This window comes from Thamnophis sirtalis, unplaced genomic scaffold (genome assembly GCF_051295495.1).
Source record: "Thamnophis sirtalis isolate CommonGarterSnake01/CBP01778 unplaced genomic scaffold, rThaSir2_p1.2 scaffold_2, whole genome shotgun sequence".
Lineage (NCBI taxonomy): Eukaryota > Metazoa > Chordata > Lepidosauria > Squamata > Natricidae > Thamnophis > Thamnophis sirtalis.
In genome coordinates this window covers 174,498,702-174,522,748 of record NW_028261382.1, presented here as the reverse complement: position 1 = coordinate 174,522,748, position 24,047 = coordinate 174,498,702, and the positions used below count along the sequence as shown (strand labels likewise).

General features: G+C 39.1%; 1 protein-coding gene across 1 annotated transcript in view; it reads left to right on the top strand.

The window, feature by feature from the left end:
- Positions 1-13,233, top strand: part of EXOC2 (exocyst complex component 2) — an 86,122-nt gene extending 72,889 nt beyond the window's left edge. The window contains exons 24-28 of the mRNA XM_087707534.1: positions 4,269-4,324; positions 5,642-5,764; positions 7,562-7,623; positions 10,589-10,648; positions 12,841-13,233. Coding sequence (XP_087563660.1) covers positions 4,269-4,324; positions 5,642-5,764; positions 7,562-7,623; positions 10,589-10,648; positions 12,841-12,934 — 395 coding nt within the window. The 3' untranslated portion in view covers positions 12,935-13,233. The remainder of the gene's footprint in view (positions 1-4,268; positions 4,325-5,641; positions 5,765-7,561; positions 7,624-10,588; positions 10,649-12,840) is intronic.
- The last annotated feature ends 10,814 nt before the right edge of the window (positions 13,234-24,047 follow it).

Sequence of the window (24,047 nt, the reverse complement as noted above, 5' to 3'; positions counted from 1 at the left end):
TGCCTGCTAACTGATAAATGTTGGTTATTACAAATAACTGCTCTGTTTTTTTTTTAAAAAAAACGCCTTTGGATTTTTTCATAAGGTGGTGTTGGACAGGGCAATGTAAATGAGATTAGCAGTGCTGGCTTAGATTCGATAAAGGGCTTCCTCTTTCACTTCCCATTGAAACACCATTCAATGGTAGGGCATTTCACAGAATTAAGTGTGACTTCAGTGGAAATAAATGTGGCTTTAATTTCTGCTCTCTCTGACACATGTATTCCACATATTAGCTGCTCAGGTTCCTATAAGCATCAAAAGTCCCTTCGATCTTTCATCAGGGTTCAGGAGGTGCATATTTACTAATCCTGGTTTGCACATTCCTAATTCCGCAGATTTGATTTAACAAGTTTCGGCTTCATCATCTGTGTTCATGAGTGGAGTTCAGCACAGTATAAGTCATTTTATACCAACAAGACGGCTCGTACAATTTTCAGTTGTTAATTTTTACACTCTTTTTGCAATTGCTTATAAAGGGGGAAAGGGGGGTCCTAATTAGACAAGACTTGAAGAGATGGCTTGCTTTTAAATTACATTTTTAAAGACATGAATGCACCCAGATTTTACCATCCAAACGTGATTTGAGAGGAGCAAAAGGGGCTTAAGAAAGAGCACCGTGGAACTTTTTGCAAAGAGACTCTTCCCAATTCTTCTAATGGCAGCACGGAAAAATCTTCCCAGATAGAAAGATTAGTATTATTATTTTTAGAACTATTTCTGTTTCATGTACACTTATATCTAAATGCAGGACTCTGCTTTTTATTTCATTTGTTTTCCTGTTTTCAGCATGAATAGATTGATGCCTAAACCACATTATTTGAAACAGACCTTTTTTCTAGGCAGATTAGTCACCATTTTATTTATAGCAATAGCAGTAGACTTATATACCGCTTCATAGGGCTTTCAGCCCTCTCTAAGCGGTTTACAGAGAGTCAGCATATTGCCCCCAACAATCTGGGTCCTCATTTTACCCACCTCGGAAGGATGGAAGGCTGAGTCAACCCTGAGCCGGTGAGATTTGAACCGCTGAACTGCTGATCTAGCAGTAGCCTGCAGTGCTGCATTTAACCACTGCGCCACCTCGGCTCTTCCTGGGCTTCGAACGCTTAAGAAAGGCTTTTGCTGTCTTGTTCCTCTCGATCCGTTTAGCAACCTGCCAGGGGAATAACCACTAATACCGTTCCTATAAAGTAGCCTCGCAGGGTTGTGAAACATCTTTGCAAGTAGCCTTTTAGCGACCGTGGTTTGACCACGAGTACTAGACAAAAAATGGCCTCTTGGCACAAGCATTGCAGAAAGCACTTTCCATCAAAATGAAGCAGCTGACTGGGGCAGATCCACTCCGCTTCAGTGCTTGTGTGAGATTGAATGCTGTTTCCTCCAAGAGGCATTTTTGTCTTGTCGAGGTGGAGCAACGCTTCAAGGGAGGTTAAATCCTAGATCAGTGGTTCCCAAACTTGGCAACTTTAAGACTTGTGGACTTCAACTCCTAAATCCTAAATCAGTGGTTCCCAAACTTGGCAACTAAGACTTGTTGAAGTCCACAAGTCTTAAAGTTGCCAAGTTTGGGAACCACTGTCCTAGATGATCAAGTGGGCCACCTTATCCCTCCTTCAAACCATCTGGTCAAAGGAAACATTTGGATTCTTAGATTTCAGTTTCCAAAACTTATTTTGGAAGGTGGCGCAGTGATTAAATGCAGCACTGCAGGCTACTGCTAGATCAGCAGTTCAGCGGTTCAAATCTCACCGGCTCAGGGTTGACTCAGCCTTCCATCCTTCCGAGGTGGGTAAAATGAGGACCCAGATTGTTGGGGGCAATATGCTGACTCTCTGTAAACCGCTTAGAAAGGGCTGAAAGCCCTATGAAGCGGTATATAAGTCTACTGCTATTGCTATTTCGAGCTGGCCCCTTCTCCAGATCCCCCAACCCACCGAGGGGATTTGACTTTCCTTTTCTCTAATCACAGTTCTCAATGGCCTCATCATTTGCTGAACAAATCCAACTGCCGATGGATACTTTGGTAGCATATATTTTTAATTAAAGACCACGATCAGATATTTTTCTCATGCTGTTATGATTTTATGAATGCGTGTATTTTAACCGGTAAATTTGTCCCCATGGCTTTCCAAAGATCGCAAGATGGCTACTGTTAGAAGGAGGTGATGGGGGGAGCTGTTCTTCATCTCTTTAAGCCAGTGTTTCTCAACCTTGGCCACTTGAAGATGTCTGGACTTCAACTCCCAGAATTCCCCAGCCAGCATTCGCTGGCTGGGGAATTCTAGGAGTTGAAGTCCAGACATCTTCAAGTGGCCAAGGTTGAGAAACACTGCTCTAAGCAACGCAATAGGAACATATATCCTGCTAGACTTCATAATTCCTTCCTTTTATCCAGTTGCTCAGTGAGGTAATCATGTCTGCTGAATGCCAGACAGCATATTCTGTGCGTCCCTGGGGAATTTCCAAGATCGAGCTCTGCCCTTTTTACTAAGTGAGTCAGGAGGTATACGTGGGTGGGGACAGTTCTCTTGAATGCCATGGTATCATGTGGTAGCTATGACTGTCTTAGAGGTTTTTATAAACCATCGCTGACCTGTAGAATACTGGCAAAATAATGAAGAAATAGAAACCATAGAAGCATGCATTCAGGTAGAATATTTATGTCACTGGCCTTAAACTGGAAGTTTGCACTCCTATTTAAAATGCATGGGTAACTCTTATCTGTGTAGCTCTGTGTATCTTTTTTGAAGGGGCAGAGACAAATGCCTGCAAATGGATGATTTTATTTTTCTTGAAATAGTCACTGTTTTTGCTGGTCTTTCCTAACGGCAACTCGGTCCCATTTCTCATGCCTATCAAATATGATAGGGCTTCATTAATGAATAGTCAAATGAAAATTGTCATGTACAGTTTACCTTCTGCAACAATTTGCTTTGGACAGACATTTACACATAATATATTCCTCAGTCAGTGGTGGGATTCAAATAATTTAACAACCGGTTCTCTGCCCTAATGACCATCTGGGTAGGTGGGGCTCGGGGGTCATGTGACTGGGTGGGCGTGGCCAACTCAAGGTCACTCAGGTCGATGGGCGCTTCGTCTTAGCTGTGACAATGGAATAAGGGTTAACCGGAGAGGCAGTTTCTGTAAGCAGGGCAATAAAGATGAGGCTAGAAACACCACCAGAATGTTTCCTTCCTGCCTTCCTTACAGGATTAGCCCTGTAAAGTGGGGAAAAACAAAAGGAGATTTCTTCCAACAATCGGTTCTCTGAACTATTTGCATTTTTAAAATTCTTTTAATATTTTTTAACTGTTTTTATGTAAGCCGCCCGGAGTCCTTCGTGATTGGGCGGCATACAAATCCATTAAAATTGAAATTGAAAACTAGCTAGAAAGTTACCAACCGGTTCTCCTGAATAGGTGCGAACTGGCTGAATCCCACCACTGTCCTCAGTGTAGCAGATTATTTTCAGAATTCAAGGTTTCATTTAGTTAAATGTTCTTGTGCTGTAGTAGGTTGATCATGCAGGAACTGTTTTGTACATGCTTGTTTTCTTAAAAGTTGATTAGAGGTAGCAGCACTTGGGATCTTTGCAGTGTCTGTCATGTTTTTTGTTTTATTTTTAAATGGTGGCATTGTCTCAAATAACATACTGGACTGTTCTTTGAATGCAGTCCAAAATTAATTGCACTACAAGTTTCTAGTTATTCCAAATGGAAATATTTTAAAATGATGTCCTCATTCGTTCTCGGTTAGATATTTTAACTGCACAAACTATTTAAATACTACCAAGGGTTCCATCTTATTGAAATCTGTGTGTCTCTTTTATTGGTAGAAATCCATCTCATAAAATAAACTCACAACCAGTTGTAGCTGCCTTGTGGTTGTGTACTCCATGATTGTGACAATGAAGTCATTAGAATCAAAGCTCTCTATTATTGAACATTCATACACACAGACATACACAAAGTGTTTTAAAGAAGGAAGGGAAAACAATGCCAGACGAGACTAGGAACCTATGGCTAGTAATGTTTACAATAAGGAAATGTGCCTTTCCCCATTTTGTTTTCAAAAAGGAAATAAATGTGGTGGTGTGGTTGGAAGAAGCTTTCACTTTCTATATGCTGATACTAATTTTGCATTTTTAATCAAAGAGGCCAGCCAGGTACAAATATATTGAGCAACTTTTTTTGTGTTTGCCTGTGTCCTTTTTTTATTTACAGGTGTCAGAAACTATTTAAAGGAAGCTTTAGTACACATAATCGCTGTACATGCTGAGGTGAGATTAATGCAACTTATTCACAATGAATGCCAAAACAATATGTGTCCTTTGTCGAAAAATTCAAAAATGTTACACAAAAGATAATTGATTGAACTGAAGAAAGGTCTTCCATTGGTAGTTATGACCCCTTGTTTCATCTTCACCAATACAGCAGCTATCTTTTAGAACAATTTTTCTCAACCTCAGTAACCTTAAGATGTATGGACTTCAACTCCCAGTATTTCCCAGCCAATGGGAATTCTGAGAGTTAAAACCACACATCTTAAAGTTGCTGAGATTTAGAAAACCTATTTTAGAATATAGTAGAGATAAATAAGGGACAAATCTTTTTTGTTGCATATTCCTGCATTTTTAATTGATTTTTTTTCCATTCTGTGCCAGCTTTTTCCTTTTGAAGATTAAATAAGATAGAAAATAATGGTGTCTGATTTGTCCATGGGAAACCAATTTTAAAATCCACAGCAGAAGAGTGCCTTTAAGAAAAACCAATTGAAGGCATATAAGTATGTGCAAGCTTTAGATTTCTCCAAAACTTTGTCAGGAAAGGGGTTCTAAGTCATAAAGCCTATCTTTTTAAAGCTGTTCTGATAGCAATTATAGGTAGGAATATACACATATACATATACATATGAGAGCTAAATAGGTTAAAATAGATCTATACTAGTCTCCCTTTATTTATTTATCAGCACAAATACAACAATACAATATACAATATACAATATACATATACATATACATATACATATACATATACATCATATACATATACATATACATATACATATACATATACATATACATATACATATACATATACATATACATATACATATACATATACATATACATATACATATATATATATATATATATATATATATATATATATATATATTTAGTGTCACAACCCTGGTATGGCTAAATATGGGAGGAGGCATACTGCTTCCTTTCTCTGTCTTATCGGCTCATCACAAGAGACCATCCAGACAGAAAGCCAATATTTTTACTGTTGCCTTTGTTACGTTTGTGTTGTATTTGAGCTGATAAATAAATAAAGGGAGACTAGTATAGATCTATTTCAAGCTATTTAGCTCTCATCAGCTAGCCATACCCTTACTGAGATTCAAACCTGGGCTGTATTACATATTAGGCAGTTGTGTTAACCACTAAGCCACAAGGTTCTCCTCCTTTATCAGCTGAGCCAGGGAAATAGGTGTGTATTTAGTGTCACAACCCCTGGTATGCCTATATATATATATATATATATATATATATGCGCAGAATTTTACATTGTGTTTCGTTTGAAATCTGCAGGTATTCACTATCTCAAAGGAGCTGGTACCCAGAGTTTTGTCGAGGATTGTTGAAGCAGTTGCCGAAGAACTCAGCAGACTAATGCAGTGTGTTTCATCCTTCAGCAAGAACGGTGCTCTGCAGGTAGTCAAGTTATGGGATGTGATTGTTAACAAATGTGTATTTCTGCTACCATCTTCGGACATTTGCAGGCAGACAATTCTTTTTGATGGTTTTCATAAAATCCCATGGTTGTAGCTGGTTGAATTCACAATAAGTGTGAGAAAAAATATATATTTGAGCTAACAAAGGTGCTTTTTCAAGAGGCAACTGGACTTTCTGGTTTTTCTTTGAACATGTTTCGCTTCTCATCCAAGAAGCTTCTTCAGCTGTGACTGAATGATGGGGAATGGAAGGATTTATACGCCTTGCAGACAGCTGGTCATTTGCATTTTTAGTGAGATTAAGGTCACCTGGAGATTTATCTGTGTCATCAGGGCCACCTGATGATACAGGTGGGTATGGAGCCTTCTTGGAATTGTTTCCAACTGTTGTAGATTGGAGATAAATGATGCCGTATCCCTCCCCCTCAGTTTAGAGAGGTCTGTTCAATTGCGACATAGATGACCTCTTTGTCAACCAGCAGTCTTTCAAACCAGCTGTCTTCTCTGTCCAAAATGTGGACTTTGCTATCTTCACCCATGGCCTAGATGACTGAGAATCTCCATAGACATCTTTTGAGTTAAGATCTGCATCAGATAGCTAAAAGAAGCAAGCAGGCTAATTGTACAGGAACAAATTCTTTTAGTTCCACATTGTTCTACAAATGTTACTATGATAGCAGTCAAATGCAATCAAAGAATAACTACTTCAGCACTTTTAAGACTGTACGAATTTCCTGAAGCTGTTTCAGATAGATAGATAGATAGATAGATAGATAGATAGATAGATAGATAGATAGATAGATAGATAGATAGATAGATGATAGATAGATAGATAGATAGATAGATAGATAGATAGATAGATAGATGATAGATAGAAAGAAAGAAAAAAGGAAGGAAAGAAAGAAAGAAGGAAGGAAGGAAAGAGAAAGAAAGAATGAATGAATGAATGTATTTGGTTGTAATTCTTCTTTTGAAATCTGTTAACAGGGATTTGTAATGATTTTTTTAAAAACCCAGAATCTTCTTAATCCAAGGAATGACTCTTATGGCAGTTTATTCCATCCATGAGTCAAAAACCTAAGACAACTTTTTTCCAAAGAGCACATCTTTTGAAATTGGATGGTTAAACTTTTGGATTTGAATTTACTTTCAAAACCCATTACATCAAAGTAAGATGAAATGGGTAATCTGTATAGATGCACTTTAAAATCACTCACCTGAAAAGGGGGGAATGTTAAGTTTTTCCCCACTGCCATTTTCCCTGGCCTAATTAATAAATAGCCTCTGGGCATTTTAGTATCAACATAATGTTAGGGAAGGCTGTTGTAATTGGGCGGGGAGGTGGGGGGACACAGAGGGACAAATCTTTCTGCTTCTCTTTAGGCTTCATTCATGCATAATAATATATAAACACAGTTCCCCTCCCTCTGCATGAAAACAAAATGCAGATTTCACTCTCTTGAACTTCCTTCCTCTTTGGTAAATGATATATTAAGAACCCGTATCATTTCGGGGTAAAAAAGAAAGGTACAAACATATTCTAAATATGGAAACTATATAATATTCAGATTGACTTCGATTGATATCTGAATGTCCAAATCTATAATTGTCCTTACATTTGTTAAATGAGGATGATAAAGCAACTTTTTGTTTAGAAGTTAAGGCCTCTTATTTGTGCTTGCTGCTATAAAACTGTCCCTAAAATTTGTTTAGCAGATCCTAAATATTGTAAAATCAGATGCTGAAGAAGTAACCCTGAAATATTTCTGTCCTTCAGGCTCGACTTGAAATTTGTGCCTTGAGAGATTCAGTGTCCGTATTCCTCACCTCTGAAAGCAAGTAAGGAAAAAAATGTGACAGAATCAATTACAACTTTTTTTTTATAAAAATCATAAAAATATGTTCCAAATGAAAAAGCCCTTCATAAAATGCCTTAATGTAAACATGGATTAATTGAGATTCCCAATATAATGTTCGTGACCTCTGAAACTACTTCTAATCAGATATAAAAAAATTAGTAGAGGCTTCCTGTTAATTTTGAGAAGGAAAATACACACACACACACACACACACACACACACACAAACACAAACACAGAGTGTGTAAGCCTTAATGGAGCCTCACTACAATTGATAAAACTTTTTAAAAACCTTTGACATCATACACACCCCAAATGGAAGAAAATAAATAAATAAAATCTTACTTATTTTGCTTCAGTATCCTGGTCCAATACATTCATGGTCACCAGAAAATATTAAGTTGAGGTCTTGCAATCAAATGAATGTATTTATATATTTTCATTTCAGCTTAAAATTTCAAATGACTGCGTAGTTTATTTGGTATTTATTTGATAATTTTATTTGTTTAGTAAAAAAAAAGGAAGGGGGAAGGATTGTGTGTGAACAATGAGTTTGGTATGGGATTAAACTACATCCCTTCCTTAAAATGTTGGTAGGTATTCTATATTTTGCAATCATTCAATTTCCAGTCCTAAAATCATTCTTCCCAGCCTGTTGGCTTTGGAAGTAAAGTGTCAATATATAGAATCTCAATCCATCCATCCATCCCCCGGCCTCTTTCTTTCTTTCTCTTGTTGTTTGTTCAAAACTTCTTCATGGGATTTTTTTTTAATTTCCAACTAATAATTTCCCCCTGAAATGTCCTATTAGCTCCTCATTGTTAGCTTTTCATACAAGAATCTCTTCTTCCCTCCCCCTCCCCAACAGTTTCAACAGGTTTCTCCTAGAATAAGGAAGATTTTCCCAGGCAAATTAAACCAACTCTGTAGCTTTCAGCACATTTTTTTCCAATACAATATGGCTTGGATTTTTTTTTGCCTGGAAATAACTCAAGGCCAATGCTTTTAGAATAACAACAACAACAACAACAACAACAACAACAATAATAATAATAATAATAATAATAATAATAATAATAATAATAATAATAATAAACCACTGATGATGCCAAATGCAGACTTTGCAAAGAAGTTGATGAAACTGCTGATCACATACTCAGCTGCTGTAAAAAAATCGTGCAGACTGATTATAAATTGCAGCACAATTCAGTAGCACAAATGATCCATTGGAATTTGTGCAAAAATTATAATATTAAAACAGCAACAAACTGGTGGGAACATCAGCCTGAAAAAGTCACCGAAAATCAGATGGTCAAGATCTTATGGGATTTTCATATATAAACGGACAAAATACTGGCACATAATACACCAGACATCACATTGGTTGAGAAAAATAAGGTCACAATCATAGACATCGCAATACCAGGTGATAGCAGGGTTGACGAGAAGGAATATGAAAAAATCACGAAATACCAGGATTTAAAAATTGAAATTCAACGATTATGGCACAAACCAGCAGTGGTAATTCCAGTGGTAATCAGCACACTGGGTGCTTTTCCAAAAGCACTGGAATTACATTTAAAACAGTTAAAAATTGACAAAATCACCATCAGTCAAATGCAAAAAGCCGCACTGCTTGGATCCACACAAATATTATGAAAATACGTTACGACATCCTAGGCCCTTGGGTGGGGCCCGACTAGTAACCAATGCCAAATCTGGCGAAACAATGGCCACTGTGATACAATTCTGTTGTTGCTAATAATAATAATAATGTATTTAATTCAAAGTAGCGAACACACCTAATGGTCCTGCTTTCTATTTTCCCTGCAACAACAATCCTATGAGGTGGGTTGGGTTGACGAGACAGTGACTGGCCGAAAGTCATTCAGCCAGCTTTCATTCCTAAGGAAGCCCCAAATCTCACAGTCTCCTGGTTTCTAGCCCAGCACCTTCACCATGACACAAAACTGGCTCTCATGAATGGTATCATGGCCACTGAGTAACAACCGACAGTTCATTTTCTTTCTGTTCTCAAGAGTGTGTTTTCTTGACTATTGCGAAGCCTTATGGTATATGGAAAAATCAATTGAACGAAATTTCATGTCTATCTGTAACTAGTGGGGGGGAAACAGTGTGTGTTATAAATGGATATTCCCTAAGAGGGTTTTTTTAATTATTATTTCCAGTGAAAATTCATTAGTGTCACAGGTCCGCCTATGTTTCTTAGGAAAAATCCTTGAGCGGGATCTTAGTCATCATTTAGGCAATTACGGATCTTCCTGAGTAAATAGCATTCCAAAAAGAAATATTCTTCCTATTCTAACCAATTGCTGTTACACTGGAATAGTCCTTAAATTATTGGCTCAGGGTTAAGTTTCATCATTGTGCATAGAAGCTTCCTAGATGAGTTTGAAAGCCTATCACAGATGTTCGGCACAGATTAAACACATTTCAATAGAAGCAATCCGTTTGTTTTCTGTCACAGTGAGGAGAGAGCAGTAAGTCACATGAAAGCAACACCTCTATAACTTAACATCCATTCTCATATTAAAAAGACTGTCTCTTTATTAAAGGATAAGGTTTAGAAATAGCCACATGAGGAAGTTTTAGAAGACAAGATAAGATCGCAAAATCAAAATGAAACTGAAAACAGAATGATGAAAGCTTTACATTCTGTGGAATAAAATGATTGTATGTACAAATATGTATGTGTGTCTATGCGTGCTTATGCACATGAATTCTGAAAGCTATCCAGAAATCATTCCTGTAAGTGGCTCTTAATTTGTATTAATTTTAATGGTAAGTATTTGGTAGCAATCTGCAGGTTGCGTGTCTAGCTTCAAATGCAAACACATATAAGGCACACACATAAATAACATTAAGAGACTGGAAATGAATAATTTTGGTCAACTTGTGTAAGGGAAATATCTGTTTAATTTACAGCTCAAGCTTTAAGCAAGCTCTAGAAGCTTTGCCTCAGCTTTCAAGTGGTGCAGATAAAAAGTAAGTTGGTATCCTTTATCATTTAGAAGGTGTATTTCGCAAATAGTACAGCGGTTGAAGCATTCATTCCTTGCGGATAAACCTATTTTTGATCCAAGGCCTGGCAAATACAGTGTTAGTGGTGATGTTTCCATTACACCATTTTCCACGCGCACAGCACATACGGACCTTTAACGTGATTTATCATTATAACAATTCTGCAAAGGTTACAAATGACTGACTTTTTGGAACATCAGCAAGACCCCGGAGAGCAAGAAAAAAATGTGTTCTTGAATTATCAACGTCCAAAATAGCCCTTATTTGTTCATTTCCCCCTAAACTGAACAAAACAGCAAAATTTTCATGTCACCATTGGAAGAAGCTGGAATCTGATTTACTTCCAACTCCTTCAATAATGAGCTTCAAAGAGTTATTGATACGTTAAATAAGTTTTCTCCCAGAAAGCAATTTATCTGCTAAAACACACATATGCTGCTGTTACTTCTGAAAGATCAACACTGATTACACGGCAGCATTTCTAATAATGAATTCGAAGGATTTAGACCTGTTGCTAGTAATAAAATAGACTTAAGACTGACTTATGAAATATTGACTATATGTAGATGCTGTATCTGTATTTCTCATTCCTGCAGGATGGTGTTAAGAAAGGAGAAGCTCACATCCTTGTATCAACTTTAGTACAGATCTAGTACAGATTATATAGCTGTGGAATTTACTGCAGCTGTTAAATACTAGTCTTTTTTTTTTTCAAAAAGGAAATCAATGACTGCCTAAAACATTTTTTTTAACATTTTAATGTAAGATTAAATAGTCTTCCTTTTTTTTTAGTTCACATACTTTTTGTCAGGGGCACTAAAACTTTGGATCATGATTTATGATTATCAGAATATTTCCTAAATGCTGGATTTAACCAGTGAAATAAGCAAACAATAAAAGGAAAACAAGACACTAAACTGAAGGGCATACAAAACAATTCAATTTTGATAATGTCATATATTTTGTATATAAAGCAACATTAACTAAGATTCTGAATTCAGGTCACATGACCCGTCTAAATTTTCTTGTTATTCCTGCTCTTAAAAACAATGTTAACCTCTAAGCTTGCAACCTCATATATCACAGGTATCAAACTCGCGGCATCATGTTCCCATGATGTGGCGTTTCACGATGTTTTTCCCATTCGCGGAGCTGGAGTGGGCGTGGCCTGCATGCAGCCTGCGGGCCACCAGTTTGATACCCGTCATATATGCTTAATGTGGATAAATTCTGCCGCGTTCAACATGGCCCATTCCTTAGGAAAGATCAAATTCCACTTAAAAGCTAAGAGCAGTTATCTCCCCATATATTAATCTACATAAAATTATTCTTAAGAATATCAATATCTTTTATTATTAGTAAAGAGCTTAAAATATTTGTATACAAACAATTATGTTTTGCATTTGCAGTTTATTTTGAATACATGAAAGGCTGTTGAAGTTGTGAATCTTATTTCACCAGGATGCAATCTGTATAAATGCATGTGTATTCAGGAAACAAAACAAAAAAGCATAAGGATACATACCTTTAATTAATCCATCTGCCTATATGTAATCTTATTGATAACAATTTCTCAAATCTTGGAAAAAAACACAAGCTAAATATTTTGGCGGAAATCTTTGTAGGTTACTCTGAATTACTGAGATTGCATGATAGAAAACAGGTTTGTTAGAAAACAGGTTGCATGGAAACCGAATTTAAAAAATAGAGACCATGAGAGGATCTTATTAACAGTAACACAGATCCATTTTACAAATAGTCTAAACTCAGCGTATCATTTCATGTATCTGACAAAATGCTCTGTAGTTCTCAGGAATCTATTTCCCTTCCTACTACTTCCATTCCCGCCTCCACTGTGTGTGGTAGAATCAGTGGCTGACAGGAAGGAAGCCCTGTAGGGGAAGTTAAAAGATATTCCAGCGTAAACTCCATAGGTGGGAGGAAGCATGTGAGATCAAACACTGTGGTCTATATCAGGCTTTCCCATGAAAAGCAGGCAGTCTGGTGAGATTAGTGTGAACCCGGGAATCAATAACAAGGAAGCCTCTTGACTTAACCTAAGAGTAATTCTGGTTGCTTGTGCCTGACAAATTGGCTCTTCGTTGTTCTTGTAGTGCACCTAAACTCTTCAAGTCAGTCAATTTTGTTTTCTACAGATTGCTGGAAGAACTACTGAACATATTCAAGAGCAGCATGCAGTTTCAGCTCACCTGCTTTCAAGCTTCTTCTTCCACATTGGTGAAGACCTAATTCTGAAACTGAATTCTTTTCATGAAAAGGGAACCGTAAATGCCATCAGTCTTTTTTCTCAAGTAACTGTGCTATTCTCTTCTGCGACCTCATTTTCTTGAATCAAAATTCAGAGTAAAATTATTAATAGATCTGTTGGCTTCTAGAAATAGCAAACACTCCCCCTTTTGTTTTGATGAGAATTTACTCTGGAACATTTTGAACAGCAATATATCACAGTATGCTTAATAGCTTGGCAAGCTGGTTGTATTTATTATCCTAATAAATGTTGACAAGCGATGTCGCCGGACTCCTTAACACTTCTGAGCATGTTTACCAAAATGTTCTAAAATTCTCCCCTATCAGTAGAGATGTTTGATCCATTAAATGATGACGTGTACTTGTATCATCATCTATCATCACACATAGTCCTGAATATCCACTGTTTGCCTGCTGGCCTCTATGGAATGGATTCTTTCAACCAGATGTATATAATTTGTATTTGTATTTGGTTTATTTGTATGCCGCCCTTCTCCAGGAGGGACTCAGGGCGGCGAACAACTCAAAGGGGAAAGGGAACATAAACAACAGTACACATAATTAAAATACACGAAAATCGCACAGCCATACCAGTCGAGAGGGGAGGGGAACTCATCAACCCCAGGCCTGCCGGCACAGCCAGGTTTTGATGGCTTTCCGGAAGGCCTGGAGAGAGGTGAGGGTCCGGATCTCCGCGGGGAGTATGTGGGAAAGACCTTGGGGGAGTAGGCCAAGAGACACTGCCAAGAGAATGATCAGATAAGAGACTGCATAGCCCACAATTAGATAATGGGCAGGACCAGAAACTCAGAAGAGACCCTCCCCACTTTCTCAAGCTGTAAAGGAGATTTTGGGGGGAAGGTTAAATTTTGAAGCTTGCAAGATTCTGTTAATGTAGCTTTACAATAAAGTAGAACTAGCGTATCTACTTGTGATTTGTATCTAATTTACTTGTCAAGGCCAACAACATGAACTCCTATCAATGAATGGATTACGTGACATCAAGTCACGATTGACTCTTAGCAACCATATACATACATCTCCAGGTTGATCCAATGGTGCATTGTAAAATTGAGTCCATCCATTTTTCTGCTGGCCATCCTCCTCTTCTCTTTCTTTCCGCCTTTCTCGGCACTCGCCGACTTCTTCTGTTCACTGAGTTTTCTCATCATGTGTCCAAAATGTCATAATTTGAGCCTTGAGTGAGAACTCTGGATTGACGTGTTCTATGATTCGTTCATTTGTTTTCTTGGCTGTCCATAATATTGTCAGGGTTATTGTCTCCAGCACCAGCATCCAAAAGTGTCAAATCGTCTTTATATCCTGCTTCAAGTTCAGTTTTGGTTTGCATAGTATCGCAAGCTTAACCACTGACTGAACGATTCACCAGTAAATCACCATTGAGAGGATGCACAAGTTGCTTCTGTATGTATCCTGAAATACTTCATTCCAGAATATTTTTGAGCTTTCTCTGTGAGACTTTGTGAATCTAGGAAAGATGAGCCAAGTAAACTAAACACATAATTGTTTTTTTTCTACATTCACTTAACTGTACTTATATGCAGGGTTACAACTATTAAAACGTCTTTTACAAGAAAAGATTATAAGATTTGTAGATAAACACACAACGATGTATTCTAAAGAACTTGAAAAAGTAAAAAGAATTCCACTTTTACTCAGCTTTTCAAATGTTATGAATCACAGTACTAAGAGGGGGGGGGATCCAGTCATCAAGGCCATTTCTACTTTTCAAATTGATTAATGTGCATCAAAAATCTATTTCTAAGCCAGACTGCTTATTATTTACCTTTGTAATGTAGTCATTCAGATTTTGAAGTTGCTACCTCAAATTCAGACTTGGAAGCCCCAAATGTGTATTCCTAAATATCTGCTTCAGTATTTGCTTTTCAATTATCTTGTGGGCTTAACGAAGTGAAGTCAGTTGTCTTGATAACAACATTGAAAGTGATACGGGTACTTTCATTTGTGAAGTATTTAATGGCAAGCTGTGAACTTGAAGCAACGTGTCTTTCTCATCAAGCTTCCTTTTTCCTCCCATTCCTCAAGTGAAGACATACAGTAATTGCTGAGCAAGGATGATGCATTCATTGTTATTACATACGCCATGTTTTGGAACCTTTTATCAACCCCTGTCATCATCTCCTCACGCATCCTTTCCCCCATGATATTTATTTATGAATTCATACAACTGCTGAACTCGTATTTTGAGTCCCTGGACAGTGTACCAAAAGACGCAACAAAAATCTGACGCTAATACAAACTAAGATAGCTCATTAAACGTACAATAATATGACAACCAGAACTGAAATCTTCTGCAAACCCACATTGGAGACCCGGCTCAAACTGACTCTAAAGCCAGGGGAGGAGTCAGGTCTTCTCCACATTCCTGCAGACTTGGAGTTCTGTCCAAAAGTTTGTATCTAGGGGAGGATAGGGATTGCCCCAGAGAAGATAGATATCCTAGATCCCATAATATACTGTTTTAATGAAGGGATCCAGAGTGTTTACCCTCATTGGAAAGTATGGAACAGTGAACAATCTTCTAGAAAAACTGATCCTATGTTACGTAAGATTTGTAGATAAACAAATTTGGCCGGTGAAATTCCAACTAATTTCTCCAATCCAGCAGGGACGGTCTACATCAGGGGTCACCGACCTTTTGGACCTCAAGGACCACTAAATTCATAATTTTAAATCCCACGGACCACTAATATGAATTTTTTAAAAAGATAAATACTATTTAGTGCAATACAAAAAAATGCAAATACTTTTTCTGCAGACCACCAAAATTTTCTCACGGACCACCAGTGTTCCGTTGTCCATCATTTGGTGACCCCTGGTCTACATAACATAATACATTATATATATAATGTATATAATTATATATTATATATATATTATTAGATAATAATAATAATGCCAAATGCAGAGTCTGCAAAGAAGTTGATGAAACTGTTGATCACATACTCAGCTGCTGTAAAAAACTGCCTCTGGTTAGAGAGAGCCGAGGTGGCGCAGTGGTTAAATGCAGCACTGCAGGCTACTTCAGCTGTCTGCAGTTCGGCGGTTCAAATCTCACCGGCTCAGGGTTGACTCATCCTTCCATCCTTCCGAGGTGGGTGAAATGAGGACCCGGATTGTTGTTGGGGGCGATATGCTGACTCTGCAAACCGCTTAGAGAGGGCTGAAAGCCCTATGAAGCGGTATATAAGTCTAACTGCTATTGCTATTGCTAAGGTTGACTCAGCCTTCCATCCTTCCGAGGTGGGTAAAATGAGGACCCGGATTGTTGTTGGGGGCGATATGCTGACTCTGCAAACCGCTTAGAGAGGGCTGAAAGCCCTATGAAGCGGTATATAAGTCTAACTGCTATTGCTATTGCTAATTTTCCCTTCCCTTTTCCCTCTCCAATTATTTTCTTTCGTTATTTTTGTATCTTATAATATTACTACGTGAATAAACTATGAAAAAATTAAAATAAATAATTGACGTTCATGCATGTATACTCATACAGTCACACTATGTATAATAGCATCCACGGTGCATTTCTTTTTCCCCTTATTTCTCCTTCAGCGAATCCTAGAAAATATAATGGCCTGATGTCTTTCTTCCCAAGGTTGCAACAATTGAGCTAGCATTTGTTTCTAGATAATATCTTAGGTAAAAGGTTAAGAAAAACACTTGTCATTTACTCGACCTTCAAAAGTAAGTGACAGTTTTTGAAGGGAGCTTTTCATGCATTTTTTTTTTTTAGAAAAAAAGCTCGTTCTTTTTGATCGCCACTTGTGAGAAAGAAAAAAAATCCTGGTTGTGACCCTTAATGATGAGAGAAAAAACTTAAGCTGAATATAAACGCCTGGAGATCTGAGCTCTAGATTTGTAAACTATCTTTTTAATCAGAGTAGACTCTTCAATAGAATTTATATCATATTGTTAAGGAAAACCACAGGGGACTACTTAAGGGTCAAGCCACGAACTGAGTATCTCAGTACCAAGTGCATGTATAGTAAGAAATACGGGTGGGAATGTATCAAGCCTAATTGGAGTAGTATATGCGGCATGTTATAATTGGGTGGCCACGTGATCTGCTTCACGGATAACAGCCGTGCCTTTGAAAAGGTTTCAGCTGAAAGTAACACCAAGTTACTATTAACTCAGATGCAGAGTGTGATGCGAAAAAAACTGGGAGGTGCCATTAGGGTGCTGATACAACAGCTATGCTGAAATGAGATTCCTAGTCTAGTAAACTTCTGAACATGCCATAAGGCAGTGGTTCCCAAACTTGGCAACTTTAAGACTTGTGGACTTCAACTCCCAGAATTCTCCAGCCAGCAGAGAATTCTGGGAGTTGAAGTCCACAAGTCTTAAAGTTGCCAAGTTTGGGAACCACTGCGATAAGGAGACACGCCGTGTTATCCTACCATTTTGGTTGGCCCTGAGCTACTTCTACAGGACTCTCTTGTCTGAAGGTCTGAGCAGTTCACATTTGATTTTAAAAAATGAAGCGCTTGTTGTGTATGAAATGGAAATAGAGAATTCTGGAAGATTCCATTAGCCCTTGCTAGGACTTTGATTCAGTTGTTTCGACAGAGGCCCGACATTTTTCTAGAAGTTACTCCTCAACTGTAAATTAAATGCAATGACCCATATGCAGGATTCTGAACAAAATGGAAGCAGACCATATCCAAAATACCACAATTCAGATTTACTTTAGAACACCGTAAACTTGCCACTGAAAGTTGAGAGGAAGGAAGGAAGGAAGGAAGGAAGGAAGGAAGGAAGGAAGGAAGGAAGGAAGGAAGGAAGGAAGGAAAAGGAAGGAAGGTAGGTAGGTAGGTAGGTAGGTAGGTAGGTAGGTTGGTTGGTTGGTTGGTTGGTTGGTTGGTTGGTTGGTTGGTTGGTTGGTTGGTTGGTTGGTTGGTTGGTTGGTTGGTTGATTCCAGTATGAGGATGACCATATTTAGCCTCCAAGCAGAAATTCAGAAATTGAGTGTTAGAATGGTTGGAATCAGGCATGTTTAGTCTAATGAAGAGAAAGACTAAGGATAACATGATAGCAATCTTCCAACATTTAAGGGGTTGTGGCGGAGAAGAGCGGGTTGACTTATTCTCCAAAGCACCTGGGGACAAGAGAATAAGTAACGGGAGGGATCCTGTTGTAAACTTTCTGGATGCTACCAGGAATATACAATCTATATTGTATTGTTGTTGGGGGGCGATATGCTGACTCTGTAAACCGCTTAGAGAGGGCTGAAAGCCCTATGAAGCGGTATATAAGTCTAACTGCTATTGCTATATTGCTAATCTACTGCAGAAAAGCATGGTTAATTTAGAAAGCTTTCCCCCATTTTATGACATTTCTCGCCACAGATGTTAAGCGACTCACTGTAGTTGATAAGTTAGTAAGCTGGTTGTTCAGCAAATCTGGCTTCCGCATTGACATTGCTTGTCAGAAAGTTGCAAAAAGTAAAGCAAATGACCATGGGATACCGCCAAGATCCTAAGGAGGACCAGTTGCCAAGCATCATTGGAGAGCCGAGGTGGCGCAATGGTTAGGGTGCAGTACTGCAGGCCATTTTAGCTGACTGTGATCTGCAGTTCAGCGGTTCAAATCTCACCAGGCTCAAGGTCGACTCAGCCTTCCATCCTTCTGAGGTGGGTGAAATGAGGACCCGGACTGTGGGGGCAAGTTGCTGACTCAATTTGCTAAAAAAAAAAAATGTAAACCGCTTAGAGAAGGCCGAAAGCCCTATGAAGCGGTATATAAGTCTAATAAATAAATACATAATAAATCTCAATTTTGATCACATGAGCATGATAACGCTGCAAAGGTCATAACTGTAAAAAAAAAAAAAAAACGGCCATTGCAACTTTGAAGGATCATCAAACGGACTGTTGCAAGTCTATTATTTATAAGGAAGCCCAAACAATCTTGTATCCAACTAGATTCAAAGCCCTTCTTGAAAAGCAGAATAAATGGACTCAAATTTCTGTCTTCTACTATAATTCGCTGCCCTGCTGACTGCTGAAACATTGCTTCAAGAGTTCTCGGGATAGAATAAGGAAGATCTGAGTTTTACAATTGCTCATCGGTGGTTTTTGTCTCTTCTCATTCCCACTCAAAGGCATCAGCTTAGCCTTTCAGGATGTGGGTCCTCTTCATTCTTTGAAGCTGGGAAAATTCCCTTGTCTCTTAAGAAATGAGAGTCAACTCTGCAACATCAACCTTACCAGAGTCAGAAGGTTTCTAAACCTTTTGCAGAATCCTTCAGGGAAATGGTGAAGATTCATTCCTTCTGAATAGCAACTGGAAGCTGCTGCTAAAATCTTGACAATTTTGGGCATTTATTCATATGACTGTGAACAACCTCAGGAGTAACTGAACTCAGGGCCAAGGGGGAAAACCCCCTTTTTGTCTTCCAAAAGAAGAGTCAAAAGAAGACCACAAAATTCAAATGAACTCGTCTAATCGTTCAAAAGAAATGGTTTAATGCAATCCATCATTAAACCAGCCTTATTGGTCATTAACTTGTGCGTTGCCGAATGATATTTCAGTTCCATTATCTTAACACTTCGGCACCAGGATACTCTTGTGTTGTTTTTGTTGTTTTTTTAATTAGAGATTCTGGGCTGACTTCTCTTTGAGGCTTGGACTGAACTAGAAGCTGGGTGCATTTATTTAACTTTGAAGAAGAAGAAAAAATCCTCCCCCCAGACTCCAAGAAGACAATTATCTCCCAACTTTCGTTTAAACTACGCAGTGATCTTGAGTAGATTACCTTCATCTCAGTGAAAACATCGCAGTTGAAATGTCACACCTTTCTCTGCTTTGCTGCGTCCTGGTAAAAGCAAGAGTTGAAATGACCCTATAGTACTTACTCAACTTCAGCAAAAGGCCAGGATTAACCACAAAAAAAAACCCCCCATAACTTGAAAACAAGCTTAAGTCTTCAGGTACAGCAAATGCCAGTCAAGAGATCAAGTTCAAAGGAAATAACTGAAGCCAAAGAGTTGGTTTGCAGAAAGAAGACACAGCTTCTCTCTTGACACAATGATACGCTTCTCCAAAAATGGAGCTTCTGCAGGCTGATTTCCTGAAGCCCCAGGCTGTAAAAGGTGATGGAATAGCCATTCATATCAAACAACATCAATTATCTTTTATTTTGTTTTACATATCAGCTCCCATACAGTAATAACAATAGCTCTTAAACTTATATACCTCTTCACAGTGCTTTACGATCCTCTCTAAGTGGTTTTTACAGAGTCAACATATTGCTTCCAACAATCTGGGTCCTCATTTTACCCACCCCAGAAGGATGAGTCAACCTTGAGCATGGTGAGATTTGAACTGCCAAATTGCAGATAGCCAGTAGTCAGCAGAAGTAGCCTGCAAGTAGCCCAGGGCCGAGGTGGCGCAGTGGTTAAATGCAGCACTGCAGGCTACTTCAGCTGACTGCAGTTCTGCAGTTCGGCTGTTCAAATCTCACCGGCTCAGGGTTGACTCAGCCTTCCATCCTTCCGAGGTGGGTAAAATGAGGACCCGGATTGTTGTTGGGGGCAATATGCTGACTCTGTAAACCGCTTAGAGAGGGCTGAAAGCCCTATGAAGCGGTATATAAGTCTAACTGCTATTGCTATTGCTAAGTACTACACTCTAATCACTGCACCACTGCGGCTTATGCTATAAGGCTGTGTTTTTCAAACTTGGCAACTTCGAAGCAACATGAAGCATGCCGGCTGTGGAATTCTGGGGTTGAAGTCCTTCCAAGATTGAAAAATTCTGCTCTAAGGTCTCCACCAATCTTTCATTCTTTTGATTATTGACCAAAAGACCAGTAATCTAAAGACAGCTTGCAAAAAGAGAAAAATCAGCCGCATTCTAAACCTTCCCCAACAAGGCAGAACCAGGAGATGACAAGGCTTCCTTCCTCAGGTTGAAACTGAAGTGAACTTACAGTCTGAATCTTCACTAATTCTTCGGCTGGTCTGCCTGAAGGCCAATTCAAGCCATTGCAGAGCACCAGATGATCAAATGCAGTGATGAAAGAGATGGAAACAGGCCGTACAAGATCCATGGAAAAGAATCTCCAAATCTCAAGAATGTAAGAAAGGACATATTCCTTGAAGGCCCAAGATGATAAAAATCATAACAGGCAGTGCTGATCAGCGTGACTTTCGTAGTTTGAGGTCCAGCCCAGAAAATGAGCCTGCAGAGAGCCGAGGTGGCGCAGTGGTTAGAGTGCAGCACTGCAGGCTACTTCAGCTGACTGCAGTTCTGCAGTTCGGCTGTTCAAATCTCACCGGCTCAGGGTTGACTCAGCCTTCCATCCTTCCGAGGTGGGTAAAATGACGACCCGGATTGTTGTTGGGGACGATATGCTGACTCTGTAAACCGCTTAGAGAGGGCTGAAAGCCCTATGAAGCGGTATATAAGTCTAACTGCTATTGCTATTGCAGAGGTTACAAAAGGCAAAGTTCTCTCAGGAACAGGCAGATTTATCAGAAGACTATTGGGGGGGGAGGGAGGGACTTTGATTTCATCTCTTGAAGGACATGCTCAAACAGGTGTATTTCTCCTTGTCTTCTGTTTACAGTGTTTCCCCGAAAATAAGGCAGGGTCTTATTTTCTTTTGACCCCCGAAATAAGCACTTGGCCTTATTTTCAGGGAGGTCTTATTATTCTTGAGGTGCAGGAGGTGGTGAGTGTGGTCACCTCACGGCTGCTGCTGTGTTGCAATATTTTCAGAGAGGGATTATTTTTTAGCCCATGGTGCTCAAAAGCCTGATTGGGCTTATTATCTGGGGAGGTTTTATTTTCAGGGGGAAAACAGGGTACTTCTTTTTCCACGGTGCAAATTTGCCCAGGAATCAAGCTAGAACCTCTCTCCACTCCTGGCACTGTTGCCTCTGAAATTATCACCCTTTTCAGTCCCTTCCCTAATGAATATGCAATAGTTTTCTTGTCTTGTTTAACACAATCAGCCTGTAAACTGCCTCACTGGTGATGTCTTGATGATGTGAGCAGCTTATTTATTTATTTATTTATTTATTTATTTATTTGTCTTGTATGCCGCCCACTCCCGGAGGACTCCGGGCGGCTCACAAAAGACAAGGGAAAGGGGGGAAACGAGACAAAGACAACATATTAAAAACAAAACCAACATTCACAATTTCTGTGGAGGTAGATGCTTCTCAGCTCCCCGCAGCCTGCTGGAACAGCCAGGACTTGGTGGCTTTGCGGAAGGCCGGGAGGATAGTAAGGGTCCGGATCTCAACAGGGAGCTCGTTCCAGAGGGCTGGAGTTGCAACAGAGAAGGCTCTGGAGTCGCCAGCCTGTAATATAAACCTGGCTTGTAATATAAACCCAGCAAATAAGAAAGAATGAAGAAACACAGCAGTGAAGTGGGTGGCGGGGGGAGGAACCCTGAACACCCAAAGGAAAAACAGCCCAATCTGACTCAACCTTTCCCAGACTGGAAGCAACAGCAGCTGTTGAAATGCAATGCACAAGTGCAGGGAGCCATCTTAAAGTTGTACAGGAAGCTTAAAAGAAAGGAGACCCGGAGTTTAAACACGTGGCACGACAAAACCGCGAATCCCTTATCTGCGGAGACATAAGCGCGTCGCTAAAGCTGCGACATCATCACTACGCGTCATCACCACCACGACAACAGCGCGGCAACAGAAGGGCGCTTTAAAACGGCGCCGCGGCAGAAAGCCGATTTCAATTAAGGTAAGGGTTAGGATTAGGTTTAGGGGTTTGTTTTAGGGTTAGGTTTAGGGTTAGGTTTAGGGTTAGGTTTAGAGTTAGGTTTAGGGTACTGAGTGCTTGGTAATGCGCGGATTTGCCCTCCGCGATTATGTCATCACGGTAGGGTCGCGTTTTTCCTTAGCGCTTCGAACGGCGCGAATTAGTCTTCGCACTTATGTCTCCGCGGATAAGGACTTTGCGGATTTGTGGTGGAACCGTTTAAACATTCTCACATCCAAACAGATGAGTGTCATCTATGCATGTACAGTAATGTTAGTACATAACTGGGATATGCGGCGGGAACGTGACATGGGTTACCCTATTTTACAAATAACACTATTTTTTTTCAACTATTCAATATGCCAGAATGATGCAGAAAGGACATGTGCTTGCTGCTATATGATGCCTGACATCTGATGCAAGTATTTGTGACATACTATTTGTGTGTTGATGTTTCATCATTTGCCCCCTGTGGACATACCTAGACACCAGAAATAGGAACCTGGCCCTCTGTGAGCAGTTGATGCTTCAAATTGGGATACCTTTTGACAAAGGAAGCTCTTGTTTTGAGGTATGGTAGCACTTAATAGAGGCTTGCTTACCATAAACTCCATTCCAATTATTCTTCAATCAGCTCAAGCCCACAATATACTTTAGAGACAAGTTTGCTTCAATTACATTTTATTGCCAGGATTTTGTCATCACTCACATGGTTTGTTTGCTTTTATTTCTTGAGTAGCCATGAAAATTTGCTTGAGGGGGTGAAACTGCTGGATTTAAAAGAAACTATTTGAGAATGAGAAAAAACATTTTTAGTGAAAAACCTACTCTGCATTTAATAGCGGGTTGCTGATGGCTTTAAATGCTCTCCCCACTCTTCGCTTGCAAGTTGTTTTAAATAACAAGATTTTTGAGAGCTTCCTATGAAAAGGAAAAGAAAGCCGTTGCAAATGTATCTAATTACAAATAAGTTAAATGGAATTTCCTTTTCTCACCTAGGACTATTCTCAAAATTCCCAAAACATTTCAACCAATGCATGTCAAATTAAGCAAATATAAGTCAGAGAGCATAAAGGATTGTCATAGTGAACTGAAGCATCATTTGCCTTCAGATTTAGCAATATAACCTAACGGTCAGGCCTACAATAATATTCCTTTTAGAATTTTGGCCTGCCACACTTTCTCTTGTTTCATTATGCTGTTTCATTAGTATAGTTGATGGGAGGGGGGAATAGACAGGAGTAGGATTGTGGAATGTATTGTTGTCATTCTTTACTAGAAGCGAATGTCATCTTTTGTCTCCGCACATTTATACGTGACCGG